Source organism: Thermobia domestica, chromosome 14 (assembly GCF_964235325.1).
Source record: "Thermobia domestica chromosome 14, izTheDome1.hap1.1, whole genome shotgun sequence".
NCBI classification, from domain to species: Eukaryota; Metazoa; Arthropoda; class Insecta; order Zygentoma; family Lepismatidae; genus Thermobia; species Thermobia domestica.
This window is the reverse complement of record NC_137467.1, coordinates 41,675,514-41,688,333: the sequence shown is the minus strand read 5'-3', so window position 1 is coordinate 41,688,333 and position 12,820 is coordinate 41,675,514. Positions and strand designations below refer to the sequence as shown.

General features: G+C 36.2%; 1 protein-coding gene across 3 annotated transcripts in view; it reads left to right on the top strand.

Moving 5' to 3' along the window:
* LOC145669648 (ankyrin repeat and sterile alpha motif domain-containing protein 1B-like) overlaps positions 1-12,820 on the top strand; it is a 332,601-nt gene that overhangs the window by 298,242 nt on the left and 21,539 nt on the right. For 2 of the 3 annotated variants that reach the window (XM_081737896.1, XM_081737894.1), the window contains exons 13-14: positions 185-556; positions 9,475-9,771. In XM_081737896.1, coding sequence (XP_081594022.1) covers positions 185-556; positions 9,475-9,771 — 669 coding nt within the window. The remainder of the gene's footprint in view (positions 1-184; positions 557-9,474; positions 9,772-12,820) is intronic. The other variant, XM_081737895.1, reaches the window with a different exon arrangement.

Genomic DNA, 12,820 nt, shown 5'->3' with positions numbered 1-12,820 from the left:
CTAAAGCATGGCGATAAAGCGTTAGGCATAAACTTTAGTTTAGTCAATTAATGAGGGCGTTTACCACCCATGCTTCTTTTATCCCACAACAATTTGTTTAATTTGAATGATTTTTTTTTTCTCACACCTCGTAATGTATGCGTGACAAATCCTCTAAACTCTTTCATTTTTTCTGTTTTTCCAGTGTGGTGTGTTGGATGAAAATGACCTGAAAGAGATGGGAATACTCAACCTGAAGCATTGTAATATTATTTTGGATGCAGTGAAGAATCTTCCATCCAAACTTCAACGTTTCGGAAGCAACGGTGTTCGCGTTCCTGAAACTGTGGACGATTGGTTACGAGCTATTCATTTAGACTGTTACACGGATACTTTTCACAAGCATTTGTACACGGATATGGATCGAATATTGCGGATATGGGAGGTGGAAGTGACAACTGTGCTAGAGATCAACAAACTGGGACATCGGAAACGAATTTTGGCCTCCGTAGGCGACACCAGAAGAGGTTCTCCAGGCCCTAATTTAGAAGAAATTAACGCTGATCTTAAGCAGTTGGTAAGTTTCTTGTTTCGTTTATACTGTATGTATGTGAAAACGAAACCCCGAAATTCATGCTAAAATAAAGCAGCAGGTAAAATGGGATAATAAAAAATGAAGTTTGGTATGATAAGGGACAGCGTTTATAATGTTTGAAGGTTGTGGTGTTGCCACATCTTTAATCACTCGTTTGCTTACTTGCTCGCACTGTAGTACATATGCTTAGACACACGGTTTACCACAAGGCGGCGTCGCGTCACACTGTTCTTTTCATTCGCCTAGTCCCATGTGCTGTGGATTGTGTTCCACGCTTTAATGAAGTAAGCATAATTGAAAGACGAAGCGCTTCCTTCTTGTAAGTTAAGAACTCTGGTCACCTTGGATAAATATCTATCTACCTGACGCATGACTTCTTATTATTCTGTTCTGTGTAGGCATTTTAGAAGTAAATGCAGATAAAGCTAAATACATGGAAGTTCGTCGAGATCGGAATACGACAAATTATAGATGCGTTAAAATATCAAATAATACTTTTGATAAAGTGAATATTTTCAAATATCTGGGATCAATATTAACATACTAAAAACATATTCACGAAGAAATTAAATGTCGACTAAAAGCAGAGAATTCTTGTTATTATTAATCTCATGTCGTCGCGAATTCTGTCGAGGAATTTGAAGCTTAAAATATATAAAACGATAATCGTGCCTGTTGTTCTGTATGGTTGCGAAACATGATCGCTTACTCTGAAGAAAGAACGTAGAGTGAAAGTATTTTAGAACAAGACCCTGAGACGAATATTCGGACCCAAGAGGAACAGGAATGAAGAATGGCGGAAACTTCATAATGAGGAACTACATAATTTATACGTTTATCAAACATTATTAGGGTTATCAAATCTAGGAGGCTCAGGTGGATAGGTCATGCAACCAGAATGAAAGACTGTAGGAGCGCTTTCGAAGTCTTAACTGGAAGACCAATCGGCAAATGACCATTAGGAAGACCTAAGCGCAGATAGGCGGACAATATTAAGATGGATCTCTCAGAAATAGGAATACAAATTAGAAACTGGATCCAGTTGGCTAAGGATAGATGTCAGTGGAGAGCTTTTGTGAAGGCAGCATTAAACCTTTGGGGACCATAGAGTTAGGTAGTTTAGTTAGATAGGCATTTTAATTCTTATACTAATTTTAATAGGCATTTTAATTTTTATATTATTATATTTAAAATAATGTCAGCTTGAAATTGTGAAGACTATACTTAAAACATATACTGTATCATAATTGAGTTACAGCTTTTCTTTTCTCTTCATTGTTAAATTTTAGGTGTAGAGGCGTGTCATGACGAACATAAGATATCAAGGGGGCGTGGTCTCAGAAAGTTCGAAATCCTTGATATAATCTATTAAGTTTCAAGGATTAAAAAAAAAACGAACTTTAAATTTATTTGATTTTTTTAAAAAAATAATAAAATCAAGAAGAAGAAAAAGATATTTTCATCAGCTAGTGACAGATTAAAGAATTAGATAGAAATCTATTGTTCTTTTCCCATTCCTTTCAGGACAAGAGCGAATTATTCAAAGGACAAGAGCACATCCCGAAATAATTGTTGTTTCAAAAGTATGCAACCAAATACCTAAAATCACGCTAGATTACATAGATATGTAACAGTCTTTTCTAAACCCCTAAACATGTCTAACAAGGCGTTTATCATTATGTTAGAATCTGTGTTTATATATATATAAATATATATATATACGGTATTATTAATATATACTTCGTGAGGGAGGGCTGTTTGTTGCTTAAACAAAGCGCACTCACCTACACACGTATATAAATATATATATATGTTTGGAAATTTGCACACACACACATACACATACATTACATTGTTTGGTGGTATGGTAACGTAACACAGATGAATGAGCGTGTTGTGCACGGCTGAGAGGCAACCACGGTGGTGGATTATGCTTCGGTGCTCACGCCATGACTACCCGACTAATTAACCTATTCGGTGTTCGCAATCCCTTGTAATGTCAGGAATGAAGCGCGAGATATGCTGTACAATATGTATATATATATTTAGTAAAACGAAAAAAATATAAGCGTTAGTCCATATTGGCTCTTTCAAAAAAAAAAAAAATGGCACGCTAAAAAAATAATAAAACTCCTTTCTATTTCTCCCAAACATCCAGAGGGTTGAGCAAAAATTGATGGTGTGACTGCCAAGCAAGCAACTGTCGTTAAAAGCACAAGGGCGGCTACGTAATTCGACAAAATTGTAATAATAATAATAATAATAATAATAATATACTTACTGATATGCCGTTTTTACGCCCGCCTCTTGTTGTAGAGGGAGAAAAATCACACGAAAAAAGCAGGAAACACAGCAAATCTAGAGAGGAGGACAGGATGAGATTTACAATGCATTGTCGCACATGGAAAAGGTACGGTTGAAAAGACAGGTACGGTCATATACTGTCTAACACGATAAGGATAGGTGAACTGTGCAAAAGTTTGTTTGTGACAAAATTTCACGCTGAGATTCCCCATTACTGTAGTTATAGAATAAAAAATTTTTCCCTCTTTATTTTTTTTTTCGTGCTCTCCATGTGTGTGTGTGTGTATTTTTTCTAAAATACATACTGTACGTAAACAGAAAAATGTATATATCATTTATTTTGTACTTGTGCTAACTGTACCGAAAGAGTACATACAAACTGAGAATAACGCCTCGCACAGCAATTATTTTTTGAAATGAAACTTTTTTTATTATTATTATTATTTATAAGTGAACACAGAAAAAAAAGAATCACGTGTCATGTCTTGATTACCATTCTAGAACTTTTTTTTATATTTTTTTATTTTTTAAATTAAAAAAGTTACTTTTGTGTTAAAAAACTGCTTTATAATTTTCCCTCGATGCACTGTACCAAAAATTATTCATGTACAAGTCATTCCAATTTTGTACAGCATGACTTCTCCACAGAAAGTTGACACGATAATTAAATACTGGCTGTAGTTGGTACTCACGTACTCGTAATTGAAAAATAAAAAAATATATGAATTCAAGTTACAGTTCAGCTCTTTTGTCATTTTTAACTTTCAACCAGTGAGGTCAAATACGTATATATTTCCTGGAAAACTCCTAACGGTTATGGTGTTATTTAGTATTACTTGTTATTTATTTGTCAGTTAGTTGTAAATGTGAATTCAGTACTGATTATATTTTAGCTCGAATCCCAATAAATTATTTAGGAACCTTCTTGTATGTATACTACGAGGTAACCGAATTGACGTTTATAGTGGTAACACTTGAAGGAAGTCGCTGCTACGCTAAGGAAATTAGTACACATTTTATCACTATAAGCGGTAGCGGTATATTGTACAAGCGGAATCCATATGTTTACTAAAGAAATCTGTACGGAGCATACATACGTTATTCATGTACTACATACGTACTGCCTTTATAGCTCCTTCGTAGCTAAGAGAGCTTCGTAGCTACGCACCTTTGGCGTGAAAGACCCGCGTTCGATTCCCGGCGGGAGCTCGTGTGGTTCGGATTCCACGTTAATCAGTAGGTCCCGTCCCATATAGCCTCGCTGCTGAAAAAAACGTTAAATTCAAAATCTACTCAATGTGCTGCCTTTTTCAGCTTAGATGTTACATCATGCCTCTGTGGGATTTCTGACATATAACAGTCTTCCGTATATTACATGTTACATACGTCAGCTATATTACATACATCTATCTGTAAGTGAGATCCTGATCGCCTATACACAGTTCTCTCTTTCATACGGAAATTATGTATAGATGGAACACTTATACGGATAGTATTATAAGACATATGTTTTCAGTTATAGATTTGATAAGGATGTTACATATAGTCAGTCATGCGTTAAGTCCAAAATCTACGGGGTTTACGCACGTAACCTACCTTTTTACGTACGGCACATAAGCTTTTTTTTCTCTGTGTAGCTTGTAGCGATAATTTTTACCGATCTGACGTCCGTTAAGAGCCGCCTCATGAAATTTCCGCTGAGGAATTTGCTTTCAGTAAGCGAATATTGTGACGTATTGATAATATTGTCGTCTCACTAACATACAGCAGGTCAGCCGAATAATACAACGTCTTTGTAAGCGGATTGATTAGCGTGATAGCAGCGCTCAAAGTCAAACGTCAGTTCAGATTCCGTAAATGATAAAATTGTAATTTTCTCACTTAAGTGCGGGACATTTCGTTGCCGCTTCCAAGTTAGACTTCACGTAAGTTACGCTGTACTGTTGGTCCATATTTCATCTAGTGTCGATACTGTAAAAGGGACGCTAAACAGCAGATGGACCAAAGGAGACGTAGTGTCTTAGTAGAATGGGTTGGCACAGTTGTGTTGTCTGAGAGGTTGATCTTCACACGACATATCTGTCATAGGTTTGAAGTCCCATTTAGGACATGGATTGTGCAGTGGTCAATTAGGAAAGACATGTAATTTCGAAAACAAATACAGAGGGTAAAAAATATATACTTACTGTTTGTTAGTTCATATCTCGTGGTAAATTTGACTTGACATGACAATTTTTGGCACTGAGTGAGCCTCGAAATGACCACCAGTAGCTTCTATACAACTCCATGGCGCCGAATTATGGCTGTTAGTGTGTCTGGCGTAATATCAGCACATGACTTTACGATTTTTTCACGTAGCGTGTAGATTCTTGTTGGTTTTTTGTCGATTCACGTCATTCTTGACGGTCCCCCAGAGGTAGAAGTCCAAAGGTAACAAATCAGGAGACCGAGGTGGATACATAACAGGATCTCTTCGACCACCTCACTGCCCTTGTAGAGTTTTATCGACACACAACCTGACATCTAAATGGTAGTGAGGTGGGACTCCGTCATGTTGCAGTTTTTTAGTTGATCACCATACAAGTTTTGGATGTCAGGCAAAATCCTTATCTGAGGCATGTCAAGATACGCCTCACCAGCTACTGTACTCGCGAAGAAGAAGGAATCAACACTTCGCACCAGTGGCGTGTCGTGACACTTTGACGATTGTTACCGGTTGTTGATATTACAAGTACGTATCTCCAGTTTTTCAATATCAGAAAATCTATATTTTTTTTTTCAGCGTATCAACCATTTTAAAGTATAGGCATTCGCAACGATTTTTAAGGGGGGGGGGTCAAATTTCATTTCAATTACCTTGATCTTTCTGAAAGGTGTGGTGGCTGTTCAGGTTCTTTCTTTTTTCTTTTTCTTTTTTTGTTTGTTTTTTACTAAATATAATCGAAACTCTCTCTCAATGATCTTAGATATTCTTCAAAGTAATCTACTTTGTTTCTGCAGCAACTTACACCATGAATTTTCTTTTGTAAGATATTGAATAAGATTTATTATCTTGATCCTAAACAGTTCAAATAAAAAATTGAAGTCAAAACTTTGAAGTGTTTGATAGTATTTTGCTGCACGAACTCTGGTTTGAGAATCCCATTCGTCGATGTTTTCGTCATAGATTTAAAGAATCCTAACAGTTTATCTTTAAAGCTATACAACACATCATTTATACTACTTCTATAGTTCCACCTTGTGTTTGAGGCTGTTGGGATACTTTGTTGACTACATAGTCCAAAGCATGTGTTCTTTTTGAAGACTTTGAGAAAAAAGAAGCAAATCACAACATAGTTTTTTTTTTTTTTTAATTACACCCTTTTGTATAGTCAACGGAAAAACTAAACTAAGCCTATGGGCATAACAATGAAAAAATTAGTCTTCTTTATATCTCTGTTTAACAAGAGGCTGTAGCTCCCTACCTCACCAACCCTAACTGAAGCTTCATCGTACGTTTGAGCAACAAGTTTTCCGTATTGTAAAATAATCAGACGGTCAAACACAACCTGAGAAAGTCAAATTACGGTATGGTGAAAATGATTGCACAGTTCTTTTTCAACACATCAAACTGCATCAAAGTGTAAATTCAACTACGAGGCTAGAGATGGAAATTTGCTGAATCGAAAGTATTCTATACTAAATTAAAAACAAAATATTTTCAACTTGATTAGCATAAATCCTAAACAATAATAAGTATTCGAATTAGAAGGAGCACCGGGAAACATCTTTACTTCTCCCTAATTATCATTACTATTCCCCACTTGCTCTTGAATCAGTTCACATATAGCACAATGTGTTTCATCGATGGACATTCCTGTACATTTAATGACACACTTCAGAGATTGACTCTTTGCTCTTTCAGGCGCGAAACAACTGCCATCTAATTTTTTCTACGATTTAAACAGAAATAAAATCTCAATAATAATAATAATAATGATAATAATAATAATAATAAATTCCCATAGATCAAATTAACAGTCAATAAGAAACTATTGAATCAAAGTAAACCTACTGTATATTAAATTTGTTTGTTAGAATATCCTATTGAATACGTTCTTGTTCTCTGTTGGTATATTATTCAAATTTAAAGATAAATTATTAACATATAGTCATGCGAAAACGGTATTTTAACATATAAATAATGCATTTCGGAATATACAGCCTCACAGTAGATGTTTAATTCTATTTTTTTGTGAAAAACATGCTACTTTTATTTGAAATTGTATACGGTACTGTCAAGACAATGAAATAACCTTACGAAAACGGAAATTACAGCCAAGTTTCCATGTCAGCTCAGCTCGATCCTCTATAGCGAGAGGAGAGCGAGTAGAATAAACATGCTGATGATATTCTAGATTCTCCTTGTGTTGACAGGGAACGTTCCTATTTTTTTCCTGATCTACTTAGCCGAACGGTAACATAAAGGGCCATTCCGAAAGTCCAAATACGAGCGCCCAGGATGCTTCTGGCTGGCACGCTGAAAGGTGCTACTAGAGTGACTGACCGCTATCGGAGTTCTCGTTACCTCTGAAATCTGCGGTATCAACAACAGTATGTTCCTGTTTGGCGCTAGCATGTTGTGTTCATTCACATTGTAAATGCGGCATAGGGCGTCCGAACTTTTTTTTTAAAAAAAAAAAAGAAAGAAAGGAAAATATGTAAACATCTTCGCTTCTTGATGATGAAAATTAAAGACATATGAAAACTACGGAAAACTGTCATATTTTTACCGTTACCGCCGGTAACAGCGGTAATATGCACTACACGCCCCTGCTTCGCACTGATAGACCACCCCACACAGCAATCCCCGGTAGATTCACTGCACTGTCCACATGAGCGTGTGAATTTTCAGAAGGATTTTCACAAATGTGGCGGTTCACAATACCATTAAGTTTGAATTGCGCCTTATCAGTTCATACAAACTTGTCTGCAAATTCCGCAACCTCGTTAACCATGTGCTGAAACCATTCACAGTGCTCCATCCTTCGAATTTTAGTCGTCGTCATTCATCGCATATGCAGTCTTAGAATGTACACTTTCCACTTTGCCTGTTCAGAATGCATCTTACACTTGACCGGCTCACCCCTCTCTCGTCTGCTCCCTGGTTCACTGATTTTTGCGATGATCGAATGAAATGTTGCAACACCGCAGCACTGGACACCAGACTTATAGCTGTTCATGATCGGCCGGCTCTTTGTTACGTCGGGTTCGAATTTATCGCGAATGCGGGCAGTTTTTCGACGTGTTGATGGCGGTGTTCCAAAATCTCTGTGTCTGTGCCGTTGTATCTCGTGAATGTTCTCATACTTCCAGTACCATTTCAGTATATCCTTGCGTTCAACAAATGATAAGCGAACCTCAGCCATTGTTACTACTCTACTGTCTTGTGTTTCACTGGCTAATATGACTAGCTCATTCCACCACCAACCATCCGCGACTCCACCTAAGACGACGAATTTAATACCCTATACTACACTGCGCGTAAGATTAGTGAGTATAAATCTTTTTGTTTGGAAATTATTTAATTACAAACAGTGAGCACATTTTTTTGGATCCCTCTGTAGTATAAGAAAAGATGATTAATTTAAAATAGCCTATATGAGATGGATCACCCTACATTGAAGAGTACTGTCAGAAAGTGCCGTAGAGCTAATATGACATACCAGAACTCGATCCTCATCTGACGCGACTTCTTTATTTAAGTGCACTCTGCTAGGGTGAATAACAATTTTCTTGTCACCACCGCGGTAGCAAGAAAAATATGGCGTTAAGAACACGAAACCTGGACATTGAAACAGGATAACGCTAGCAATCGACTATTGTTGATTTAAGTTATTTCGAATCTGGCCATATACTATGTCTGCAAGGAACCAGGTAGTAGTTCCTTAAAATTGGCTCTTACTTGTATCAGTGTCCACGACGGAAGAGACGGTGTTTCCACAACAAGCATGTTCCCGTGCTCCGCGAAGCACCTAAACAGAAGGATCTCACTAGTACAACCAGCCACGGTGGACCCCATATGAAATCGCGAACATTAAATAAATTTTGGAAACAGATCAGTGTTTTCACGTTCTTACGCGACTGGCCTTGACACCTGCTCGTCGCCGAATAGGTCTCTGGTTGTGTCAGTAGAGACCCAGACAAGAATACATACAGACTGCAACCACTTTTCGTCAATATAAGGAGGTAGGGGCGATGCAAGTATAAAAGAGCTATTCTATGTTAAGAAATAGGAGCTCCCTGTCATATGCTCAATGTTAATGGATGCGGTTGCAGGTCTTATGCAACCACAAACGTAAATTGCTCTTTTCCTTTAAGCACTTTTAATATGAATCTTGCTTTGAAGAAGAAAGTTTTATTTTTAATCAAATACCATAATATTTCAAAAACATTCTTTGAGGTTAAAACAGGCAGTTGCAAACCGTGCAACACATTGCAACAATATCCCTTCTTGTTCGTCTCAGAGTCCACTCTATACATTCTAAATTGCACATGTTCAAATTTGAAGTTTGTGACGTCATTATGCAAGAATTTCACAACTTCCTTTGTTCCAGAAGTCCAACATCAACCAATTAAAAGAGGATATCAAGGAGAAACTCCCGCCTGATACATCCAAATCGCCGGTGGTGTCTGGGACAGGAACTTTGAGGCATAGTCATAAAAAAGGTAGACCGCCTCCACCTCCACCTGGTAATGCAACACCAGTTAAAACAGCAACAACAAACGGCTCGGAGGACTTGTCGATACGAGACCCATCGGAACTGCTTGTTGGAGTTCCCTCGACCCTAACTACCCAGTGGAGACATCATCACCAAGTTCTTGTTAATGGATCAGTTACATATGTGGCATCGGTAAGTTATTCAACGAAATTCGATTTCCTGTGCTCAGAGCAGCCAGTGGCGACTCGTGAGGGAAGCTATATGGGGAAAATATTAAATTTTATCACTACAACGTAAGGGTGAAATTTCACATAATTTATTAATACTTTTATACAGCTTTCAGAACCTGTATGAAGCTTTCTTTCCGTAGCTTACAGTGACACAATTTAAATTTTTGTCAATGTTGTTTCCCTCAAGAGCCGCCACTGAAATCAGCAATAAAAACTTATTCTGTGATTTTATTACGTAGAACTGTCTAGGAATCATATAAAAAGTTAAATACGTATTAGTTTCTTCATTTTCTTAGCCTTTTTTTAGTTTCGTACTTTCTTTTTATTCCTACAACCCGTGCTTTCCTGTTTTTCATCTCTTTGCTGCTGTTTCCTTCTCATCTTCATTTATTCCTTTCTTATTTCCTTTTCTTTTTCATTCTTTTCTATTTTTAACTTAATTTTCATGTTTGTTGATTTATTTTTACTACTTCATAGTTTTCTTCCCCTCTACAATATTCTTATTTTTCCTTTCTTTTCGTTTCTTATTTTCGTTTCCCTCCGTTTCATGGTTGAATGTTGTTATATCGTGTAGTTTTTGCTTGCTTGCTTTCTTTATTTGTTTTGTATTTTAATGTCATTTCTTTATTTTATTCTTCATTATTTCCCCCTTACAGTCGTCGGCTCTACGAGGGTAAGTCATTAAGTACGTGCACTTATTCTGATCGTCTGTAGGTTGGCTGTACAACTTTCTACGCTAGCAACCTAATAGATAGCACTAGTGTCTTCGCCTATAGCAGGTTTCAGAGGTTATCACTTCAGTTCACTTTGTGCTGTTACGAAGTAAACATGGCTGCACTCTGTCCGTTTGTGCCACAGAATAAGGTGTATATATCTGTGGTCTGAAGGTCTGCCAAGAGTCAAAATAAGTAGAAGACTTTCAACCCAATATGGGGACAATATTTTACCACAATAAAGTGTTTACCAGTAGACTGAAAAGTTCAAAAGCGGTCGAACAGGCGTGAAGGACGAGGAAAGAGGATTTTTCAGTTTTTGTTACATCAAGATGTTGACTTGTCAATATCGTGTAGGTATACGTAAACTGTGAACCTAATCGTCTAGGTATCTGGTTTCATCAACATTATCGTTTATACCTTAACCACTGTTTAAATACTAATGTCTGTAAAATTCTAAGGACGCGTAAAGCTAATTAAGTAATTCCAGTGCGCAGTGATAGAACGAGTCACGAAGTTACGTAAGACTGTTATTTACTCTGTACTTGAAAGACTATTTACTAAAACATAAAACGTAGCAATTGATCTGTCGTACAAAGAAACTGTGAAAAATGTGCTTTTTCCCCGATGTGTGAATAATTGTCGGAGAACCAATGCATTTATTGGTGCTTTACCTAATTCGAACCTGTAACGTGGGTTTCTGTCACCACAGCGTGGCGCGTCCTCAGGTTGTGGATCGAGAAGAAGGCCTTTAGAGGTTAGCTGCGCATATATTGAATAGAGTCGTGAATAGACGACTGCTGATAGATTTCTACTACTTCCGGTTTTAGTAGTATAATGAAACTACAAACTAAAAATTAAAACAATTATTATATTTATGTATAAAAGTCATAATAGCAATTCTGGAGGTGAAAATACATTTGTTTCGTAATATTTTAACTTTTAAATACGTATATAATATTATTTTTTAAAATTATAAAAACAGTATTTACAATTAAAAAATTATTAAAAGCAAAAGTAAAACTATTAAAAAATACTTGTAGTTAATAATATACTGTTTGTTAGTAATTAACAATTTAGATAAAATTATGAAAGAATTAAAAGCAAACTTTAAGGTAAATTAAAGTTTGAAATATTTTTTTTTTATTTTTATATTATTAAATAACAACAATATTTTTCAAAAATGTAATTAAAACTTTCCAAAAATTTTATAAGTTTTTATAATAGCTTTTGGGAAATTAAAAAAATAATTAAGACAAACAAGGGCAATAATCCATCTAAAATAACGAAATTTGCAACTAAAAAATGATTCTGTATTCTGGATCCTGCATCCAGCATCAAAATGGAAAAGTTTGTAAGAAATTACAAATACCGAAAGAGAGATCAGTGTTTAGTCAAACTTAAGCAAAATCTGTAATTAAATAAAGTATAAAAACAAAAAAATTTTAACTATCTATTTGCATGTGGCATGATATCAGGAGGTCTCTGAAAGTGATAAGCAAATTTAAACACTTAAATATTTAGCTTATTTCTGTTAATAGTATTAAGTGAATAGCTTAGCACTGGCTTAGCATTAAGTAAATTTATAAATTGTTTATTATGCAGTTAAGCTAAGATACTAATATGTTTGTTTATAAACTCAATACTTTTAAATGTTCACAGATGAATAATTATATTGTTATAACAAGTATCCCTCGTGGCAAAGCGGTTAGCGTACGCGCCTTTGGCGTTGGAGTCCCGGGTTCAATTCCCGGCGGGAGCTCATGTGGTTCGGATTCCACGTTAATCAGTAGGTCCACGTCTCATATAGCTGCTGAACAGAACGTTAAACTCAAAATCAACTCAACTCGAAATTGAGGGAGAAAATTACTCCAGGTGTAGTTACTCCGATTCTCGACCAGGACTTCTTAGGAGTAGTTACTTATTTTTATTGATATCAAGCAGTGTCTTGACTAGTTTCTCTTCCTCTTTCCAGTTACATCCAAAAATTTTTTTCTTCGTCATTTCTAACACATTTTCTGCTCGATCCAGCTAATTCTTTTCATTCTTCTCCACGTCCACATTTCGAAAGCTTCTAGTCGTTTTTCATTACTTTTGCTTAATGTTTGTACTGCCACATACAGTACAAACTCCACTTGAAAATTTTATGAGTCTTTCTCTCGACTCTTTATTATTAAAGGACCCACAAAATAAACCTTTCTTCCTCCTAAAGGCTTCTTTCGCCATTCTTATTCTTGTTTTTATTTCACATTCACACTTCATATCATTACTAATAGCAGTGGTGCCCACTCCCCCTTA